We start from the raw sequence: 24316 nt of genomic DNA, 5'->3' as shown, positions 1-24316 counted from the left end.
GAAACACAGTGACTATTGTTACGTAGACAGATGGGAATGTTTCTCAAAGTTCAAGGTGAATATGACATTGGAATATAAACCATCAGCAATAAAGCAACTGTCTGAACTTTAAAGCTTTAAAAAATTTGCCAGGCTCTGTTGTCTATACATTTCACATGTGAAAGGGCAGTTATTCTCTTGACAACTGCTCCACATGCCTTGAATACCACTTCCAGATGGACAGAAGATAGATGTTTAAAAGAAGCTAATACTGTTTAGCGATACACATAAAAACAAGTGAGTACATGTAACTTTAAAAAGTATCAGCTTTGAAATCTCTTTTTATTATTTTGGAGTTTGTTTTTTCTTACCAAGGAAGGTGAACCATCAAGACCCAACGTATAAGAAAATTATCATGTTTGAAAAGACCATTAGTTTTCAGATTAATAAGGATACACTCCTATTAGCTTTAGCACTTTGTTCAGAAAAAGAAAAAGAGTTGGAAAATATCATGTAATTCACCTGAAGCTGGAAGAACCTGTTGTTCATTTTTGTACCAGGTGATGCTGGGAGGTGGTCGTCCACTGACATCGCAAGTCAGGATCACAGTGCCACTGCTGTTGACCTCCTGCCCTGTCAGGTTCTTTTGAAGAATCGGGATGGTCTTAGCTGCAATGATAGAGAAAAAAAATGAACCATTTTCAACTGTACATTTAACACTTTTTTTTCAGTTCTCTTCTCTTTTTCTGACTGAAGTGATTTCAATGTGGTTTCCTAAACTGGTTTTGATCACTGGAGGAGATAAAAGCAGAGATTTTTCTCTTTATTGGATGCATTTTGGTTAATTCCAGGAGATTTCTGAAGCTCCAAGTAGGTTCTATGTTTAAGAAGGGAAGGCAAAATGAAAAAGAGATGGGAAAGCACTCCTAAGAAGAAATGACACCAGTATATTAATAAGCAATGATCTTTGATTCAAGAATCAAGATGTAGAATCTGTGTGGATGGAGCTGAAGGGAAACAAACATTGCTGGGAGTTGTTTATAGAAAACTAAACTTCAATATAGATGTTGGGCTCACTATAAACTATGCAATTAGAGATGCATTTCATGTGGGCAATATAATAATACTGGATGACTAATTTACATGTAGCTTAAGTTCACCAAATCAGCACTAATGCTGCAGAGGATGATTTCCTGCACTGTTTATAAGATGCAATTCAGGTAAGTGTGTTGAGGAGCTAACTAGGCATCAGTCTGTTTTGGATTTGGTAGTGTGTAATGGGAAAAATCTAAATAGAAGCTTTGCTGTAAAGAAGGCTTTATAGTGACCATTTCACATGAAACTTGAATGCAACAAAGCTCATGGTGAAACTAGGAACTTAAATCCAGGCAAATGAAGCTATGAGGTTATTAGAAGTGTGATGACTGGTATGGTTTAGGAAAATATACAAAAACATTTGATGGCAGACGGGCAATGACTAGTATGTGAAGAAACACTATAAAACCACAAATACACATTCCGCTAAGTATGACCACCTAAAGGGAAATGTGAAATATGTGCAAGATTTCATTAGATCAAAAGAGGTGTCTAATAAGACTGTCAGAAAGAGTGGGAAGGCTTGGGAGCAATTTATAACCTTTCAAAGGGAGGTCAAAAAGCTGACAAGGAAAAGGAAAGAAAGAATACAAGTGCATGCTAGGCAGAGACATAAATCTTCTATTGACAGGTGAAAAGAAAAAAAATTACCAAAGATAAATATGCACCCACTGCTGTGGGGGTGGGAGGAGGGGAGCAAGAGAATTTATAGTGGAGAACAGGGAAATGGTAGAGATACGAAATAATTACTTTGTGCCTGGCTTTGTGCAAGTTAGTATAGAAAATTTCTCTGAAATACTAAGAGATCAAGGGTAATTAAAAAGCTAAATGATATTAGTTTTAGTACAGAGGTAGTAGTTGAAAAAAATGGCTGGATTGAAGATTGCTATATCCCCTGGACCAGATGAACTTCATACTTGATTGTTGAAGGAAATAGCAGTAGAGATATTGAATGCATGGATGGTTATCCTTCATATTTCTATAGATGCTGGAAATGTTCCTGCAACTCTAAGGTCAAAAATATAAGTTCACTATTTAAGAAGTGAGGACAAGAAAGAATGGAGAACTATAGATCTGTTAACTTGACCTCTGCTCTAGAGAAAATGTTAGAATCTATTTACCAATGACAACTGATAAAATTAGGTAGTGTCAAGTAGTATTTATGAAGGGGAAATCATATTTGTCAAACTTGTTGGAGATTTTCAAAGCTGTTATTTGTAACATGGACAAAAGAGAACTGGTGGATGTGGAATATTTGGCTATTCAGAATGTTTTTGCTAAGGTCCAACACATTTTGAGGGGATTGTACTGGGGGAAAATATATTAATACAGACTCAATATTGCTTAATAGGCAGAAAACAGAAAGTAGCAATAAACAGATCAGGAAGGCAAGCTATTACTAGTGTGGTACCAAAAGGGTCAGTGTTAAGTCCAGGAAAGTGCGAGTAAGGAAATAATATACTGAGGCTTGATCCTGTGCTGAACTATTCTATTGGAAAGCAGGGGCAGGCTGTTATAACAATTGAACAGCATTATGGTTAGTTCTTAATAATACCAGCTTTTACTAAACCAAATTCAGATTTTTAAGCTTTATATGATAGCATTTTGATTTACATTATTATTTGGACAGTTCTACATCGTGAGCTCAAAACTACACAACACTACCCTCAATCTATTCTGCACTTATTACTAATGGAAAATTACTAATGGCTTTACAAATATTTTTATTGTAATTGAATTTCAATTTAAAACATTAATATTATCTATAATCCTATTGAACATCACAGGAGCTGAATACCCTACTCCTTTTTTCCTTTTGGTCTTTTGGTGTGAAGCTGAAATGCAATAAGGATGGCCAACATGAGACCATTTAATATTTTGACACAAGAATGCACTCACCAGTGTTGCTTTTGCATTTATTTGATAAAGAATATGACAGTTTGACTATCCTCCGAAAGAAGAAATTCCTCCATATCTCTGTCTAATATAAATGACTTCCTGCCACTGGTCCTAGACTCTCAAATCCCTTGAGAGTCTTATGTGTTTCAAAAAGGTTTTCTCTCATTCTTCCAAACTTCATTGAATACAGGCCCACCTACTCAACCTCTTCTCAGTGGAACAATCCTGTTAAGGAACTATAAAAATTTCTATGTCCCTTACCCAGAGGAACTCATGTAAATGATGGGTTCTTGACCGTGGAGATCAGCTAACTCAAGACAGACCTGGGATCAATCAGGTAAATGTCAAGAATAGTACAGTACAGCACAGATACTAAAGTGATTTAGTAAGCAGCTAAGCTGATGGGTCAGATTTGAAATGTTCATAACTGGGACCTCTAAATAACTAAAATTGTAAAGATGTTTTGAGAGACTCACGCTTTATGGAGACCATAGTGTGTTTCTCGTACTGCTCTTTGGAAGCGTTGTTCATTATTTTGCATTTGTAAATTCCGGTGTTGTTTTCAGTCACATTTTTCATACTGAGAAATAATGTTTTGGAGTAGTTTCCATGCACTTTCTGAGTGTATTGGTTCAGTTTAACTTCTGATAAATTCGGTGAGGCCTGGTAATACCATGCAGGTTCATGCATTAAAAAATTTCGAACAAGACAGGTGAGATTTAGGTCATCTCCCTCAGTTCGAGATTCATTGGCATTTGCTTTGAGGTGCAAGTCATCTGGCTGATCTAATCGAAAACAGACAAAAGCAGTAAACAAAACTGACACATTGAATCCTATAGGCATTTCTGTAAAATATTTTCAGTGATTCTTAACAAGAGAGAATGCTTCAGCAATACAGTATGAGGAACAAACTAATACAGCAGATTTAACTTTGTTACCAGTTGATAATTCAAATCCAATATTTCACTTCTTTGTCTTCCAAAGAAGAATTATCAGTAGCAAGGACAGAGACAATGCTATGTCACCAGTCACCCTCTAGTAATACAAGCATGTCAACTTCATTAAACAAAACTCAGCCATTTCATCCTATTAATTTAAGGAGTCCCCTTAGAGCCTAATTCTTAATGATTACAAAATGTTTATCACTTACAATTACTAATTTGAATGCAGGTTTACCGTCAGGATGCTGAATTACTTTTTAACATAATTGAACTGAATTTGAACCTCTAATATTGAAAACTAACCTCTTTAGAAAAGATTTGTGTACTAAACATTTACATTTGAATTCTAAGGTTAATACACAATGGTTAGTAGCTCATTGTGCAGTGTAGCCTTTAAGCTAGAAGCTGAGTTGACTCCCATTTTACAACGTGATGGTCAAAGAACATGCATTCATAATGTATTGAAAAAAGTTGAGGGTTAACTTGTCAATACTTCTAACATATGACAATGACAAGTCATAAGACTGAAAGAGATCTTTGGTCAACCATATGATAGAAAGGATTTGGTAATTCTACCATCACCACCCATAGTTTTGGTCTACAATATACATGTAAAACGGGATGTTGCCAGAGCAACTCAGATTTCCTAGGGAATTGGGAGGGGTTCATTTGTGGACTAGGTTGGTGTCTACAGGTATTCAATTGCCATTCTGTCTGAATTTGTGATCTGCCTCCTTTCCCTACCCATGGTGGAGTTTATGGTACTGAGGGTTTCACCTACATACCATGTGGATGAATATTTTAGAGGGCCAGGCCAAAACTTTGAGTACATGGGTTCAAATTCCACTATGACACTTGATGGAGCTTAAATTCAAGTAATGAGACCTGATATTGAAAGCTAATCTCAGTTGCATCAACCATTGAGCTTTCACTGATCTGTTTCTAAAAAATTATTTGGTTCAACATTGAAGGATGCTGTTGATGTGAATGACCCCTTCTCCACCACTCCTCCTGAGGTCTGAGTAGGGGTACTTTCTTGGCATATTGAACATCTGCTATTCACCTGAAAATTTAGGGTGAGCAAGAAACAGGAGTAGTTCTAATTGCCGTGTTGAATGCTTTAATTAGGGATAGGCAGGTTGGCCAGCTCAGCCTGCTCCAGTCTGACCATAAAATTATAGAGACACGTAGGAAGATCAGAAGGTAGTGGGATGACCATTCAAGGAATTTTATAAGCCCCTCCCTCCACTCAATCCCCCACAAGTAAACCTGTAAAATTCTGCTGAAGTGGTTTCATTGTTAGTGGGACAGGATAGACAGGTTTTTAGTCTTTATGCAACCGTGCAGGAACAAATACGTCTCTGCAGAAATCCTAGAACTGCTTTCTGTTATGAACAGAAGAAACTAACCTTAGCTTTGAGTTTCTTTACTGCTGTTATTAACTGAGAGTAAATAAACTGAGATAACAGCAAAAATGATGTATTACAGTTTCCTCAGAAAATTCTGTTGCTGTGATAACGAACACTTTTACGTGCATGCATTAGTTTGGAACTATGAAGAGTGATAATAAAAGTTCCAACATTTTTTCTCTTGTTCTTACAACTTGTCATTGTCTTATGTTGTAACCAACTTGCTTGACTGCACTTCTAATGCACCTTCCTTGGCCATCAAATCATAGACTCCCTACAGTGCAGAAAGAGACTATGTAGCTCATCTCGTTTGTACCAACGCTTCAAAGAGCATCCCACCCAAACACAGCCCCTACCCTATCCCTGTAACCCTGTATTTATTATCCAGTTAGGTTGCACATCTTTGGACTGTGGGAGGAAACAGGAGTACTCGGCAGAATTGCATGCAGAGAACGTGCAAACTCCACACAGATAGTCACCCAAGGCTGGAATTGAACCAGGTCTCTGGTGTTGTGAGGTAGAAGTGCTAACCAGTGAGCCTCCATGTTGCCCAATAAGTTATGGAATGAGACTCAAACCCATAGCTTCCTACTCTGAAGCAGGAAGCAACGATGCTCTCCATTGTGTCGTAAGACTGCATAGAGCAAATGTACCACCAACAAATGCCAACATTGTTGTGGAAAAATCAAATTATAGTTCGACTTGTACATAGAGAAGCACAGGACTTAGAAGTAGGAGAAGACCATTCAGCCCTTCAAACCTGCTCAGCCAGTCTATAAGATCTTGGCTAATCTGGTTGTGGTCTCAACTCTACTTGCCTGTTTGCCCTCCATACTTGTCTGTCAAAAATCTATCCAACTCAGCCTTGAATAAATGCATTTGGAATGAAAATTCCAGTCTAACAATTCTGAAAGATTTTCTTTCATTTCCATCTTGAAAAGGAGATCACTTATTCTCAAACTGTGTTCCCTAGTTCTAGTCTCCGCCAAAAATAGGAAACATACTCCCATTGTCCACCTAATCAAGTTACCTCAGGTTCTTCTCATCACTGCTCATTCTTCAAAGCTCCAATAAATACAGGGTCAACTTGTTCCACCTTTCTTTGTTAGATAAACTCTTCACCCCAGAAATGAATTAAGTGAAACTTTTCTGAACTGCTTCTGATAAAATTAAATAAAATTTCAAATAAAAAGACCAGAATTCCAGATGTGGTTTTACTAAGGTCCTATACAACTGTAGTAAAATTTCTCTCGTTTTATATTCTGCTCCCATGCAATAAATGCCACTATTCCATTTGCCTTTCTAACCACATACTAGATGTTAAGGGAACGATGCAAAAACATGTTGGAAATTAACCAGTTATAATGCAGTGATAATGCACCCATCTCTGAGCCAAGAGGCCTGGGTGCAAGTACCACCTACTGCAAAGGTGTGTCATAACAATCTCTGAACAGGTTGTTCAGAAATTGTCTATTAAAACTAACATGGGTTGTTTGTGGTACAGTGATGGTATTTCTACCTCCAGACATGAAGCTGATCTTCCTGATGGTTATTCAAGCACAGTAGGATTTATTATAGTTTTAGTGGGAAGAATGACAAATGACAAATGAAAACTATAATGAATCCTGCTGCACTTGATGACAAATGTCATTTCTTCTGATGAAGGGTCACTGGTCTTGAAACGTTAGCTCTGTTTTTCTCCCTATAGATGCTGCCAGAACTGTCATATTTCTCCAGCAATTTTTGTTTTAAATGACAAATGTTGTTCATTAGCTTGGGAATAAAAAAAACAAAATAAATGGAATAATTAAAAGCAGCTTAGGTGCTTGGACACTTGCACTGGGAGAAACAACAGGATGTTTATGTCTTCAAGTATTTTAAAGGCACTCCTATATACAGTAATGGGCAATCATGAAAAAGAAATGTGGTAATTGTTCTCTGTGAAACAATGTCTACTTGATGAAGAATGTCACAGAAAAGAGACTAAGGATTGATCTGGTGAGTATAAAAGAGATGTTGAAAAGAAATGAGATTTCAAATATTGAATGAGTCAATGCAACTTGTCAGCCATCAAATTTTCTTCAAAAAAGAAGTGCTTTTCCAGAAGTAATAATTGGATGCCTTGAAAGAGGCATGCCTTGTGTTATAATGGATGATGAAAACAAAGAAATACTCACTTTGTAATCTTATTGACTTCTACTGTTTTCAAGATGAGGGTGAGATATACAATTTAATAATGATTGTAGTAGTGTTAGTGCCACTTGACTAGCAAGTTTGGGTTCAACTCTCACTGGCTCCAGCTATGTGTCTTGGCACATCTGAACAGATTGATTTTAAGAAACAGGTCAGACTTAGTTCTCATCATCTCCACTTTCATTGCTATAGGAATTTGGATTTTATCTGAAATGCCAGAAAAAGAATACAAGGTCTTGTGGTGCAGTGATGGTGATCTTATTCCAGGGCCAGTAGCTCTGAATTAAAGTCGAGAGTGTGGTGCTGGAAAAGCACAGCAGATCAAGCAGCATCCGAGGAGCAGGAGAATTGATGTTTTGGTCAAGAGCCCTTCATCAGGAAGGGCTGATGAAGAGCTCTTGCCTGAAACATTGACTCTCCTGCTCCTCACATGCTGCCCAACCTGCTGTGCTTTTCCAGCACCCCATTCTCAACTCTGATCTCCAGCATCTACAGTCCTCACTTTCTCCTAGGTCTAGATTAAAGTCCTACCTGCCCTGAACAAGTGGATTAAAAATAGTTAAGGCTCTTGTGGTGTACTTGTAGTGTTCCTGTCTCTGAGTTAAAAGGCCTGGGTGCAAGTCTCTCCTGCTCATAGGTGTTTTATAACTTGTCTGAACATTGTGATTAAAACAAAAATTATAAAAAGAGGAATCAACTAGAAGGAGGGAGAATGTGTATTTGAATAGTGAACTAAGCTCTGTGTGAAGCAATAAAGGTATTTTGATTTCTGTATGTTTTCACAAATAGGCCCAAGGATTCATCTGCATGCTAACCTTTTGTCATTTAGGTACCAGAGCACCCAAATTCATCTATATAATGAGTTCTGCTATCTGTCTCGATTTAAATACTGCTTCTCTATTTTTCCTGCTAATATTGATGAGTTCATACTTTCCAAAATTTTACAGCATCTGTCAACTTTTTTGCATAGTCACTTAGCTCTGTATCTCTTTGCAGACTGTTTACCTCCTCCAGAAAGACTATTTTTCTCCTTACCCTGGTGTCATTGCAAATTCAACTTCTATACATTTAGTAAATTCATTCCAGTCCCAGAAAGTGAATAGTTGACTCCCCAGCACTGATCTGGTAGTAACACCTTGGCAAACTGGGAAAGGCCTTTATCCCTACTCCCTGCAGCCTGTTACCAAACCAAATATCCCCTTGTTTATATATTATCCCCTTTCACCATAAGCTCTCATAGTGCTGTGTTTTTTTGTTTCCCCCTTTTGTTGAACAAAGGTGCAACATTTGCTGTTTTCGTCAGCTGTAATATTTGGGGGCAATGTGATTTGCTGCTCAAAATAGTAATTAAAGATGTATCTTCACATGTGTGTACTTAATGTGGAAAATATTATTTATGGTCTTTGTGGCATGCCTTTGGATTGTGTTTACATTTATATTACAACCTCGAAGCTCTCAGATTGTGATGGACAAATAGGCTTCTATCAGTTTCTTTCTGATTATTTTCTTCAAATCTAACTTCCTGGTTTATGTAGAGATAAGTCAGAATAGGAAAAGAAAAGCTAAATACAAACAAATCTTTTTTATATTATTTTTCTTTGCCAATGTTCAATCCTTAGGTTGTTGCCTTTTTAAGGCTATGGTTCTAAAGGTGTAAGTAAAGCATCCAAACTAAACAAAAATAGGCTACTTCATTATGCTGACAATTATGCCTAATCCATTTGACTGTTATTTTCCAAAATTGGTTACTGGATTATGATAGGTCACGGGACCTTTCAATCCTATTTTTCTCTTTCACCATCTCTTGATTCATGAACAATTTGCAGCATCTCAGCTGTTCCCCAAGTCCAGCTAATGTGACACAATTCAAGAACTGAATCTGGAACTTCCTGGCTTGAAGAGTTTAATGTTGAAAGCGAGGGGGTTACTTGCTTTGGATTTTTCATGCAAAGGAAGCAGATTAGCATTAATTCAGTTGAGTAGTCCTTTTCAGGTCTGATCAGAATCTGAAGTTTAAGATACCTAACAGTACTACCTTGGAAAAATACTGCAATTCCTCATATAGAAGAATAAAATTAGAACCAGCAACAGAAAGTAGAATTTCTCAACTATAATGCCAGTCACTATCTTGCTTTGCAAGTAACATTTTTGAACAGTGTCCAACAGGATAACAATGGAACACATCAGCAGAGAAGTCAACCTCTTTAAGCATGTAAAAGACTATGTCACAGAATTGTATAATAGGAAATCCCACAAGTCTGAAGACAGTTTGATACAATTGAAAATACCATTTTAAATGTTGTTTTAAATATATGAACAATAAATAATCTTTATATGGGGCAAAGGCGTGCACAGGATGTTTGAGAATGGGAAGGGCACCTACCAAACAAAGACTTACTTCCATCAACCAGGGCAGCCAGGATGAAATTCCTGTTTTTATAGCGTGGCAAGGACAATGTGTATAAATGAGCATTAAATGTGCATTGACCTCTGCACCCCAAAGCTTAATGGTTGTAATAGGATTGAAAGATGGTTAAAAATGTTTTAAATCAGTGAATTTGCCCCCAATCTGCTTCTGATATGCCTTCTGCTATTTTGATATTGGCAAGCAGCATGCTTCATCAGGATAATGCACCATGTTTAAATGGTGCGGTTGGTAGCCTCATTTATATTTATCAGCTGCTGGCTGTTCTGAGCAGGTCTTGGGAAATCCTGCAGTGAGAGAGATGCTTTTTGGAACATTCCTAATGGGCCAGGGTGGAGCAAGATTGCTCTTCTATTCTATTGCACCTCTGACCCCTGCAGCATTCCTACTGATAATCATGCAAATAGCTCCAAAACTTTGAAATAAAGCTAAACTTTCAAACAGTTGTGCCTTATTAGCAGAGTACTCATAAAAGCCTGTATTTGTTACACTTTCACCTAAACAACCCCGTTAGTGATGCATTTCTTAGGACACAAGCCAAAACAATTGTTGCTTAAAAAAGTGTGGCCCAATTAGTGTTCAAAAAGCATGTGTGCTAAAAAGAAATTGGAATAGAAAATTAATGCTTCCCATATTTTCTATTTCGAGCAAAAATGAAACATTTTAAAAGACCATACTACAAATAGGGCCACCTGACTGTCAGTCTGACTATCTGAAATACTTGAGGCTGGTAAACATATGAGTGAAAACATTAGTCACTTTGAAACACGGGGGAGTGGTGAGAGAATATTCTCCAAAGCAGCTACTGACTAGTAAAAACACAGCTGGTTCTCTGGTGCAGGTTGCCTGTATTATGGAGAGGCTTGGGCTTTTTATCCATGAAAGGAAACATGATTGACACGAGGTAGCAAGATGCATAGAAGTATAATATTCATTAACATTTTGGAAGTAGGAGAACAGGAGTCATGTTAAAATTAGTCAAAGTAGTCATAACACTTGTTCCAAAATTTTACTTAATGCTGAAGATTATCAGAATGAGGAAAGAACTTTGTAGGGTAGTGGTTGAGGCAAATATCAAGGGTACATCGAAGAGATGAATGCTGTCATGGGAGGGGATTGCAAAATATCTCTAATGAGGTATGCTGGCAAGAATTTCCTCATTCATATTTATCTGGAAATCTTGTGATTTTCAGAAAATCTATATAAGAACACAATGTAGCCAAGAAGCAGACAGATTTAGTGATTGATTGTGCTAAACTAATTTCAAGAATTACTCTGTTTCCTGAAAATCTCTCACATTTCCCACATATTTCCAAGCCCTAGTTGCTTTCTAAACTGATAGATCTTTCTGCTTGTAAAGCCACAATACATGCCTGCAGAACATTGGCTCTCTTCCAACTTGCTGGTTGTGTTAGGCATATCCACTGTAGTGGCATCACAAAATAATTTTTAGTCTAAAGAGTTAATTGAAGCTTTGTAAAGTAGTTAATTTTTCATGTGGCTTTCAGGAGCAGAGACAAGACAATTATGGGCCAGGTTTTCATGGGATTGTGAGTGCTCTGTGGACATTCAATGTCTGGCAGTGCCCGGATGTGCAACTCTTGTTTCTAACAGTGGTCAGTAAAGGAGAGTGGACAAGGTGTGAATCACATCGGAAGGAACCCAAATTCACCAGGACCATTTAAGCTTCATGTTAAGTTAATATAGAATCCACTTTTTTGCTGTTGTAAGGGTCATAATCTGCAGTGTGGAATTTGCAAAAGGATTGTGTAGACATAAATAATCAAAATGAGTGGACAAAGTCCGTTTAATCTCCCTAAGCTAATGTTTTCAAAACTCGTGCTCTTTAAATTGTCAAACTAAAAGCTGCCAGGGATGTAAAAATAGCCCTGTGGAAATACTTTGATTAACAATCCAGTTGGTGGAACATCTTTTTGTGAAATTTTAATGCAATCTTTTATTAATATCTCCCTATTAATTGTGAATGCCTGGCTGGTTTCAAAAGGGACAGCTTCTTTAAACTGTTCACATGAACAGCTTAAAGAAGCTGTTAAAAGAGTTGATGTTTGAAGAGACGTTTGCTTATAAGTGATTGCCCTGTGAGCATATTTCATGCTTTTAAGAATAGGAGTTTATTCCACCATTGACTGTGTGTGAGTCAGAGTAGTTTAGATTTTTGGACATGTATTTTTTTTTCATCTATATAAATCCTGAGATCTTACTATGGTAGATATTAGGTGAGCTAGCATGGGGCCATAGAAAGGGGCATGAGTTTGCACTGATTTGTCATGGAGAATGTGAGAGTCATGGGATATGTGTGTATGGGGGATGAGGGGATGTGAGAGATGAGGAATTGATGATCTAAAATCTTATAAAACAACTGGACAAATTTGCACAATATTGAGGAAGGCCACGTAACTTGTCTCCCCTTCCTTGTGCCTTCCTAACATCTACTTCTGGATTTTGCCTGACTTCATCCTGAATTATCCCAGAAGTGATAATCTTGTGATTCAGGCCATTTCTTACTCTGAAAGATCTGGTGAGTTGCAACGTTTCCAACTCACTCTGGCCCTGTGTCTCAGAAGTAATCTGTTCATTTTAAAACTTTTTGATCTAACATTTGTGTATTGCCAACAGTGCAGGAAAATCATGACTGATTGATGTTCTGATGAAGAGTTACCGGACTCAAAATGTTAACATTGCTTTCTTCCCACAGATGCTGCTAGACCTGCTGAGTTTCTCTAGCAATTTCTGATTTTGTTTCAGATTTTCAGCATCTGCAGTTCTTTGCCCTGCGCAAAATATTAACAAGCTGGCAAATAGATTGAATTGAATCAAGGCTTTTGGATAATGAATAAGTCCTTACCTGTGATGTAAAAGTTAATTCTTCTGTGGTCTTCACCATAATCATTTGTAGCAATGCAGTAGTAAATCCCTGACACCTTGGCTTCAGCCACAGTTAGAGTGCTTACCGTCTAAAACAACAGAAAGAGGTTTCACACATTAGATGAATACAGGAAATGCACTCTTTGAAATGTCAATAAAATTGATGTCATGTCTTATGTTAATGGAAGACAATTGGATGGCAGAGATCCTGCCAAGTTGATGCACTATTGTGGGATCTTTTAAAAGTTCAGTGAAAGTATATGTATGAGAAAAGGGTGATTTGCAGTCAGAAACCAGTTCAGAGAGCCCTAGATGTCTAAGAATATTCAGGACTAGATAAGAAGGAAAAGAGAAGCTTCTAACAAATACAAAGGGAACAAATCAACAGAATCAGGGTGGTGTGTGAAACATGGGGTGGGGGGAGGGGCTTAAGAAAACAGTTAGGAGTGTAAAGAGGGGGTATGAAAAAACACTGGCAGGTAACATTCGTGAGAATCCCAAAATATTCTACAAATATATCCAGCGGAAAGAGGATAGCCAGGGAAAGAGTAGTGTCTATTAGAGACCAATCTGCAAGTGAAGCTGGAGGACATTGACAGGGTATTAAATGAGTACTTCACATCTGTCTTCACATGCAAGTACAGAATTTGGGAAGCAAGATGTGAAGTTCTTGAGTAGCTTTACATAGTTATTGAAAGTTTTGGCAGACTCAAAAGTAGACAAATCCCCAGGTCTGGATGAGTTATATCCCAAATTGCTGTGGGAGGTGAGAGAGAAAATTATAGTGTTTCTGATCCAAATTTTCAATTCCTCTCTGGCCACAGGGAAGGTGCCAGAGATTTAGAGGACAGCTAATGTGGTTCTACTTTTCACCAAGGGTGGTAGAGATAAACCAAAGAATTACAGATCAGTGAGTCTTACATTAGTGGTGGGGTACTACTGGAGAAAATTCTGAAGGAAAGAATTAATCTCTATTTGAAGGCTTGATCAGAAACAGTCAGCATAGCTTTGTCAAAGGGAGTTCAGACTTTAGAAATTAGATTTTTTTTAGATGACCAGGTGGTGTAGATGATAAAGAAGGTAAAAAGTGCCTGGGATTCCAGGTAACTTGGCAAGTTGGATCCAAAATTGGCTTGCTGATAGTAGATAGGAGGTGGTGGAGAAAGGCTGTTTGTATGACAGCAGCCCAATGATGTAGCATACAGATCAGTGTTGTTCTCTTATTGTTTGTGATATGAATAAAAATAAAATGGTAGATTTATGATAAGCAAGTTTGTGGATGGCATAAAAGTTGGTCAGCTGATTGACAGTGAAGGAGGTGATCTTACATTACAGGAAGGTGGTGGGGATCTGGAACTCACTGCCTGTAAGAGTGGTAGAGGCAGAAACCCTCATCATATTTAAGGAATATTTTGATGTTACTCCTGAAATGTCACAGTATAAATGGCTCTGTGCCAAATGCTGGAAAATGGGATTAGAATGGTTTGGTCTTGTATTTGTCTGGTGTAGAATTAATGGTTCAAAGGGCCTTTTTCTTTGCTGTATGCCTCTATGACTCTGACTCTGACTCTATGAGGATATGAAAAGATTGGTCAGATGGGAGATCAGTGGCAGATGGAATCTAATCCTAATGACTATGAAGTGTTGCACTTTGGGAGAAATAACATTGAATAACTATACTCAGTGAATGGCAGGATGTTAGGAAGTTCAGAGGACAGAGGGATGCATGAAGGTGACAGGCGTATTAATAGATTATTTAAGAAGGCGCATAGGATACTTAAAATTATTATTTGACACATAGATGAAAAGAACAGGGAGATTATGTTGGAGCTGTACAAAACTTTGGTTTGGCCACAGCTAGTACATTGTGCGCAATTCTGGTCACCACTCTATAAGAAGGACGTGATTGGATGCAGAGGGGCAGAGGAAATTCACCAGTTTTGCCTTGTGTGGAGCTGTTTACCTCTGAAGAGAGGCCGGATAAGCTCTGGTTGTTGTTGTTTAGCGCAGTGGGGGTTGAGTGGGGCTCTTATTCAGGTGTATAAGATTATGAGGGGCATGGAGAGGGTGGATAGGAAGTAGCTGCTACCCCCTACCCCAAGATGAAGAGTCAATAACAAGCAGGCATAATTTTAAAGCAAATAGCTGGAGTCTTAGAAGTGATTTGAAGATTTTTGTTTTACCCAGAGGTTGGTAGGAGTGCATTGCCTGGGAGGGTGGTTCAGTTGGAAGCCGACTAAATAGTCCATGGATGAGCACTTGAAATGTCATAACATTCAGGACTATGTGTCAAATCCTGCAAGGTGTGACTAGTGTAAGTTTGGAGTAGTTTTTTCTACTTGATAGAAGGGTCCCTTCTGTAGCGTATGCTTCTATGATTCTACAATTTGGCAATCATTGCACAGGAGGCAATTCTCATCTAACACCTCCCTTCTGCACAAAAAGGACATCTATCTAATGCCAATTGCTTGAAGTATATGTGTGAATAATGGACAGAAACTAAACCAGGCTAAATTCTCATGTTACCAATGGGTGAGAATGACATATTGACAAGAATCATATGTGAAGAATGGCATTTTTGGCTGCCAAGAACTGCATCATTTGTAACAAGCTAGGGGTCATTGCATTCAAAATTGACGACAAGAAATAACTGGATAGAGGAAATATTGTGCTTCATTCTGATAATTTGAATACCTTCAAGGATCTTTTGAACATTGAGGCAGACAGAAACACCCCACCATCTGTGCGATGTTATCATTATGCAAAGTGTGTGACCTGCTGTTAGATTCATTCTTTTAAAAGACAGTTTGCTTAAGTCAGTAAATAGATTGGCCAAATTTAGTGGAGTATGCTCCACAGAAGGATTGAATAAAAAGGGTGTAATTACTTTGTAAAACATCAATTAATAAAGCACATTAAAGATAGTAAAACCTTAACATTAATTAACATTAACCAAAGGCCTTCACATGAACATTTTTAAAACAAAGTTGACATAATATCCTATAAGGATGCCTGTAGGATTGACAACCAAAATTCTTTGCCAAAGAGATATGTTTGAGAGCATGTCTTCTGTTATGAGATATTGGTGGTAAAGCAGGAAGGCTTAGGGAGACACTTGCAAAGCTTTGGGTCTAAAGGCGTAGCCACCAATGATGGAGCACGTGGAATAAGGATAAACATAAACAGAGTGACAACCTTAAATGCATCATATTTAAACCAACACAAGTTGGTTAAGTTAAAATGCTAAAGTCCATGATTAAAGAGGAAATAGCAGGGCATTTAAAAATACTTAACACAACCAAATAGAGCTAACATGGTTTTGAGAAGGGGAACACATGCTCGACAAATTTGTGGAGTGTTTTAAGGATATAACAGACAGAATTGACAAAGGAGAGTCAGTATATGTACTTGGATTTCCAGAATTCATTCAATAAGGGCCACATAAGAGGTTATTGCACAAGATCATTCATAGTATTTGAGATAATGTGTTAACATAGATTGTGGATTAGTTAACACACAAAAGACAGACAGTCAGGATTAATGGATCTTTTTCAGGTGGGAAATTGGAATGATACAAGGATCAATCCGAGGGCAGTAATTATTTACGATCCATATTAATAGCTTGGTGAAGGAGGCAGAGTGTAATGTATCCAAATTTTTTGATCATTCAAAAAATAAGTGGGTGGGCATGTTATGACAGAATAAATCTGCAAGCGGGTGTAGGTAGGTTACATAAGGGGACAAAAACGTGGTAGGTGGAGTTTAACATAGGAAAGTATGAGGTGACGTACTGTGGTAAGAAGAAGCTGATTAATTCCAAAAAGATACAGCACGGAGGGATTTGGAAACATAAAATGTTAGCTGCAGATGCAGTAAATAATTAAGAAGGGAAATGGAATTCTGACCTTTACTGGTAGGGGTTGAATTTTTTAAAAAAAGAGAGAATTCTTGATATAACTGTACAGAGTGTTGGTGAGGTTGCACTTGGAGTACTGTGTACAGTTTTGGTCCCTGTATTTGAAAAGGATTTACTGGCCTTGGAAGCAGCTGAAAAGAAAGTTATGAAGCTGATTTCCAGAAAGAAAGGCTTGATTAATCAAGAATAGCTAAACAGATTGGTTCTATGTTCATAACGATTTAGGAGAATGTGAGGGGTGATCTTATTGAAACATACAAGATTCTGAAGAAGGTTGACAGGGTGGATTTTGAAGATATTTCCACTAGTTAGGGAATATCAAACCAGGGGACACAGATACAAAATAAGAGGCATTATTTAAATCTGGGGTGTGAAGCAACTTTTTTCTCTCAAAGAAAAGTGAATATCTAGAATTTTGTACCCCAGAGAGTTCTGGAAATTAGATCACTGAATGTATTCAAAGAAGAGCTAAGTGGATTTTAGAATTATCAAGGAGGTGAGGGTTATGAGGTGTTGGCATGAAACTGGAGCTGAAGCTGGACAAATCAGCCAAAGTCTTATTAGGATGTCAGGGTAGGTTTGAGGGTCTGAATAGCCTACTCCTGTTCCTATTTCTTATGTTCTGACATTCTTAAAATGTAATTATCTCTGGTAACTGATAGCAAAAGTTCTGCAGAGTCGACAAAGGTATACAAAACATGCTTTCTTCTTACTGATAATCTTTCCTAAATTCTATATCAGAATGTTATAGAATACATAGAGGTAAATCATGCAAGGCACCTTGCACAGCCAAAATCCATCTGTCTACTGTTAATAGGGCAGAGTTTCCACTCTGCTAAACCGGTTCTTCCAGTGTAATACTCTTGTACTGTGTGAAGCTCTCACTGAAGTTTAAGTGCATATCATGTAGAGTGCCCATTGAGTTATTGGGTCTTTCACATAACTTTAAAAAGGTTGTGCTGAAAGCCATCCTCATGGACAAGATTGGCCATTGGCCCAAGATGAATGAATCACTATTTGGAGATTCTGCTAATTGCACTGCAGAGCTTCAAGAGCCCCAAATGTTTAAGCTGGGCACAAAGACACTGCTCAGACCATTTTAAAAGCATTTTAATTACTTTTGTTTACTTAGAGATGGACAACATTATAATGAGCAAATGATTCTGATTACCTTTTAAGTCATTTTCAGTAAATGCGAGTTTAACAGCGAGTGAAGTAGAAACAGAGAAAATAGGAGCAGGCAGAGGATATTTGGCTCTTCCGACCGACTACCATTCAATGTGATCATGGCTGATCATCCAACTCAGTACCCTGTTCCCACTTTCTCCTTATTCCCTTTGATTTCTTTAGCTCCAAGAAACGTATTTAACTCCTTCTTAAAAATATTCAACTGCTTTCTGTGGCAGAGAATTCCACAGACTCACCCCTGCATGAGTGAAGAAATTCCTTCTCATTTCTGTCCTGAACAGCCTATCCCATATCTTTAGACTGTGTCTCCTGGTTCTGGATTGACTTTGTGATTAAATATTCACTATTTGGTAATTAAAACACTTTAGCTGTATTAATCAAATTGCACCACATTACCTTAACTTTTTAAGATGTCAAGGATTTTCTTTAAGCAAAACACATTTTTTAAGAACCGAGGTTTTAAAATGTTGTCCGATTATGCTGATTTTCCAATCTGATATGCAAAAATGTTTGAAATAAATGTCAACACAATAAAATTTTTGTCAAATGAGTGCAATTGCTTTTTAAATTTGTGGCTACTTTGCCATTTATGTCCAAAGTAGAAACTAAACCCTAGTTTAATTTACACTCTCAAATGGTTTTACACACAGATTGTGTACAGCACTGATTGCAGAAGCTGTGAATCGATCAAAAAGTGGGGTCAGAGTGCTAAGGCTGGTAGTACATAATATGGTATTTAAGTGTTCTAGGTTATGAGTTGATGATGGAATTTGATATATACTTGTTATTGATTAAAAGAGAAAAGGTAAATATTGACTCAAATAATATTCTCAAAGTATACATTTCAAACACACTCGAAAAAAAATGTTTGGCATGAGATGCCAGAATTGGCATATATTTCCACGCAAACATTAATCCATCCTTGTCTTTAAACCTGCTGTGCATTTTGTGCAATATGTGATATTGATTTATATAGTATCTCAAAGGACCAAAGAAACTACATAAATGTGACTCACCAACTGTGCAAACCACATGTTTCCCATATAAATCTTTGTGTTTCCTTTCTTATGCAACATAATTAATGGCTTACAAATGTTCCTGGAGTTGTTCAAAATATTTCGGTGACATTTTGAGATAACTAAAACAATGGTCCCTGTTGAGTCAATCTTTCAGAAGTTTTGATTTTGGATTGTTCGCTATATTTTAAAGATATGTAAATTAACATGGAATTCAAAACATTCAAGCTATAGGTATTGAAATTCTTCAATTTGGAGTGGTGTTTTGGTAATATCACTGGACTGGCAATCTAGAAAGCCCAGGCTAATGATCTGGGGACACGAGTTTGAATTGACCATGGCAAACGTTGAAATTTGAATTTTAAAACAAAATCTGGAATTTAAAGGTGACGGCATATTCACTGACAATTGTTGTAAAGACATATCTAGTTCACAGTTAAAAATCACACAACACCAGGTTATAGTCCAACAGGTATAATTGGAAGCACTAGCTTTTGGAGCGCTGCTCCTTCATCAAGTGGTTGTAGAGTACACAATTGTAAGACACAGAATTTATAGCAAAAGTTTACAGTGTGATGTAACTGAAATTATACATTGAAAAATACCTTGATTGTCTGTTGAGTCTTTCATCTGTTAGAATACCATGACAGTTTCACTTCTTTCACATGTAAATCACAAATTGTTTTTTATAAGTTACATTCTCAGGTTAACTGTCCAATTGGTGTTAGCCAGACAATATGTTGAAGGTGTTAGCCCTCTGTGTTCTTTGCCTGTGTCATAATGTTTAGACTGATTCTAATCTAAAAAGTGAGATAACAGAGTCTTACATGAATTCATGCAGTTTTTGAGCAAAGTACAATGTAACTCTGCAAGTACAAATTCACCCCACAAATGTACATGTATATGTGTGCATGTGGGTCTTTGTGTATGTGTGTGTGTGAGTGTGTGTCTGTTTATCTGTCTGTCTGGGCTGGGTAGTTGTGAATGTGAGAGAGAGAGTGTATATGTGTGTTTGTGAGTGTGTGCGTCTGTGTATACGTATGTCCGTGTGTATGCGTGTGTACAGGAGTGCCTGTGTGTGTGTGTGTGTGTGTGTGTGCGCGCGCGCATGTGTGTATGTGTGTCTGTGTGTGTATGTCTGTAGGAGTGTGTGTGTGTCTGGGGTGGGGAGATGTGAGTGTCTGTGAGAGAGAGTGTATATGTGTGTGTGAGTGTAGAGTGGTCTAAGTCTGTGAGAGGATGTATGTGTGAGTGTGGGAGTGTGTGTGTGTCTGTGTGTGTGTTTGTGTATACGTGTGTTAATGTGCATGTGTGTGTATAGGAGTGTGTGTGTGTGTGTGTGTGTGTGGGTGTGTAGGGGTGTCTGCGTGTGTGTGTATATAGTGCAATGGTGGTCACCTGTAGTGTGACATGAACCCAAGGTCCCGGTTGAAGCCCTCCCTATGGGTATGGAACTTAGCTAGCAGCCCCTGCTCGGCCACTTTTTGCTGCTGCCTGTCCCGAAGTCCACCTTGGAGGATGGTCACCCGAAGGTCCGAAGTCTCACAGACTTAAACTATTCTACACTCACGCACACACATATGCACACTCTCTCACAGACACTCACAATCCCCACCCCAGACACACACACACTCCTGCAGACACACACACTCCCACACTCACACATGCAACCCCTCACAGACTTAACACTCTCTACATTCACACACACACACCCAAACACACACACACACACACACATTTGTGGGGTGAATTTGTACTTTCAGAATTACATTGTACTTTGCTCAAAAACTGCATGAATTCATGTAAGACTCTGTTATCTCACTTTTTAGATTAGAATCAGTCTAAACATTATGACACAGGCAAAGAACACAGGGGGCTAGCACCTTCAACATATTGTCTGGCTAACACCAATTGTACAGTTAACCTGACAATGTAAAAAAAAGTTTTGCGATTTACACTTGAAAGAAGTGAAACTATCATGGTATTCTAACAGATGAAAGATTCAACAAACAATCAAGGTATTTTTCAATGTATAATTTCAGTTACATCACACTGTAAACTGTTGCTATAAATTCTGTGCCTTACAATCGTGTCCTCCACAACCACCTGATGCTGGAGCGGTGCTCCAAAAGCTAGTGCTTCCAATTAAACCTGTTAGACTATAACCTGGTGTTGTGTGATTTTTAACTTTATGCACCCCAGTCCAACACCGGCATCTCCAAATCATATCTGCTTCACATTAGGAAAGTAAATATGCCATACTTATGTGGCCTACATGTAGTTGTAGACCCACACTCTTAAATGAAGTGGTTAGCTCCACTCAGTGTATCAAGCCATTTAGAACTGTGGTATCTAAGGACTTCAATTGTTCACAAATGTGACTCACCACTACATTCTCCAGGGCAATTAGTGATGGGCAATAAATGCTGGCCTAGCCAATGATGCTCACATAAGATGAACAAATAAAGGAAAAGCAAGATGACCTATTTAGGAGTATCATTTCATACAAATACTGAGGGTCAATTATCTTATTTGCAACCCAGTAACAAGATGACCTTCATTCATGTTAAAACATTAGGAGATAAGTTCTGAATTAAAAAAAAAATGGGAGAAGAGTTAATTGGCTTTATTGACAGGCCTATGAATGAATTACTGACAAATAAAAAATTAGCATTGCAGGTCTTCGCCCGGCTAAGATCACGAGAAGAGAACAAAGGACATATGGACAGTTCGGTTTTAAACATGAGACTGTCAGTTAAATCTGAAAAATGGAGCTGAAAGATAAAAAGTAAAAGGACAATATTTACAATTAGAAATAGTTGGAAAGAAAGGTCATGCCAAAAACAAGAAAGCTGGGTGTATAATTTATTTTTTTTATAGCGAGAAGTGAAATTGAGTTGAGTAATTGGAATTTGTTTGACTGGAGGTTCACTTGCTGCCTGTGAAATGATCTGTATGTAAAATGGTCCAATGTGCCCACTGGAAAGTTTATCATTTATAATTTTTTTAAGTGACGCCTTCTGTTCTGATGTGCAATATACTCCATACTATGTCTTTCTGATCAAGAAACAATAGTTTTCACCTTGCTACTGGAGGGAAGTAGTCTAGGGTCATAGCAGGCTGGGTGGCAGGAGGAAGCTTTTGCCAAATCACCACCACTACCCCCGCTCCCAATGGGGAAAATCCAGATCAATTTTTTCAAGAAATTCTGCCTCAGACTTTCATGTTTTATGAAACCATGATTGTGCCGGGAGTGGGAAAGTATTTGCAGCCCTTCAGACTATCTCCCTGATGGAAGAAAAACTAGAAAAGAAAGAAACCATGAGAAGAAGAAATAGAAAGAAAGGAAGCCAGGTAAAATCTGTTGAAAATATTTACCAATATGAACAGTGAGAATAGAGTTTCTAGGCTAAATCTGCAGCAGAGGGCGAGGGAACCAACAAGAGGGAAAACCATACTTGAACTCATCCTCATCAATCTGCCTGTCACAGATGCATCTGTCCATGACAAAATTGGTAAGAGTCACCACTGCACAGTCCTTGTGAAGATAAAATCCCCATCTTCACATTAGTGATGCCTTTATATTACGTGGCTTGGTGAATGGGATAGATTTTGAACTGATCTAGCAAAACTGGGTGTCCAGGAGGTGGAATGGGCCATCAGTAACTGAATTGTACTCAAATACAATCTCTAACCTCACATTCCAGCTCTACCATTGCCATCAAGTCAGGTGATCAGCCCTGGGTCAGTAACAAATGCAGAGGGGTATATCAGGAGCAGCATCAGGCAGAAATAAAAGTGAAGTTTCAACCTGTTTAGCTGCAACACTGGACTACTTGCATGATAAACAGCATCACCAGCAAATGAAGGAAAAAATTAAGCTATTTCACAAACAGTAGATCAGATCTAAGCATTGTAGTCTTGCCACATCCAGTTGCGAATTCTTATAAGAGGAAGAGGCTTTACAAATATCCCAAACTGCAATGATGAGTGAGCACAGCACATCAGTGCAAAACACAATGTTGAAGCAGTTACAACAATCTTCAGCCAGGAGTCCACGTGGATGATCTATCTCGGCCTCTTCTTTTTAGCCTCAACTAACTTGGTTAGTCGTGGTACTGCCAAGTCACACTTGGTGATGGACATTGAAGTTCAGACTACATTCTGCGCACATTACTCTTTCTGCTTCCTGCAAATCGTGTCAAACGTGGAAGATTATAGGTTCATTCGCTGAAGAGTGAGGAGGGTGTGAAGGGTTGGGGGAATAGTGCAATGTTGTAATCAGTAGGAGGTTTCCTTGCCCTATGGGAAAGATGTCAGTCTTTAGCCAATTTAATTCACTCCGCATGGTATCAAGAAAGGCTGGAGGCACCGGATACTGGCCCTGAAAATATTTCAGCAATAAGACTGAAGACCTATGCACCAAAACTTGCTGTGCCCCTGGTCAAGTTGTCCAGTACAGGTACAGCAACACTGGCGATTATTAGACAATGTGGTAGGTTGACTAGAGCTGTCTAACACACAGAAAGCAGGACAAATACAACCCACAATTCTAGTCTTGGTCATCAGAAAAATGATGGAAAGGGCCATCGACAGTGCTATAAAGCAACAATCTCTTCACAGTAACCTGCTTGTTACTGCTTAGTATGGGTTTTGCCAAAGCCAGATAGCTCCTGATCTTGTGACAGCCTTGTGTCAAACACAGACAGAAGAGCTGAACTCCAGTAATGAGGTGAGGGTGACTGCCCTTGACATTAAGTCAAAATTTGAGCAAGTGCAGCATCAAAGAGGTTAGGAATAAAACCAGTCAATAGGAGTCCACTGGTTGGAAACAAATGAAAATAGTCGTGGTAGTTGGACATCTTGCATCTTGGTTCCAGGACATCTCTGCAGGAGTTCCTTAGGGCAGTGTCCTTAACCCAACCATTTCTAGCACTTTATCAATTTTTTCTCTATCATAAAATCAGAATGGAGATGATCACTGATGATTGCACAATGTTCAGTACCATTCATAATACAAGTGCCAGGTATTGACCATGTTCAACAAGTAAAGAATCTAACCATCACTATTTGACATTCAGTGGCATTGAATTCCCCATTATCAATGACCTGGAGGCTACCATTGATCAGAAACTTAACTGAACTACCTGTACAAATACAGTAGCTGGAAAAGCAAGTCAGTGGCTAGGAATCTTGCAAAGAGTAACTCACTTGCTGCTTCACCAAAGTCTATTCACCACCTGCAAGGCATACGTCAAGAGTACAATTCAATACTCTCCACTTCCCTGACTTAGTGCACCTCTAGCAGAATTCAAGAAGCTTGACACTATCTGACAATCTGATTGGCACCACACCCATAAACATCCACT

General features: G+C 38.3%; 1 protein-coding gene across 2 annotated transcripts in view; it reads right to left on the bottom strand.

Moving 5' to 3' along the window:
• kdrl (kinase insert domain receptor like) overlaps positions 1-24316 on the bottom strand; it is a 210341-nt gene that overhangs the window by 69045 nt on the left and 116980 nt on the right. For both annotated transcript variants that reach the window (XM_072595317.1, XM_072595318.1), the window contains exons 12-14: positions 12808-12916; positions 3450-3758; positions 502-648 (exon numbers count right to left, since the gene is read on the bottom strand). In XM_072595317.1, the coding sequence (XP_072451418.1) occupies positions 502-648; positions 3450-3758; positions 12808-12916 (565 nt within the window). The remainder of the gene's footprint in view (positions 1-501; positions 649-3449; positions 3759-12807; positions 12917-24316) is intronic.

The sequence above is a fragment of the Chiloscyllium punctatum genome, chromosome 25, assembly GCF_047496795.1.
Source record: "Chiloscyllium punctatum isolate Juve2018m chromosome 25, sChiPun1.3, whole genome shotgun sequence".
NCBI lineage: Eukaryota > Metazoa > Chordata > Chondrichthyes > Orectolobiformes > Hemiscylliidae > Chiloscyllium > Chiloscyllium punctatum.
Note: the sequence above shows the minus strand (reverse complement) of the source record. Positions and strands in the feature narration are given on the sequence as shown.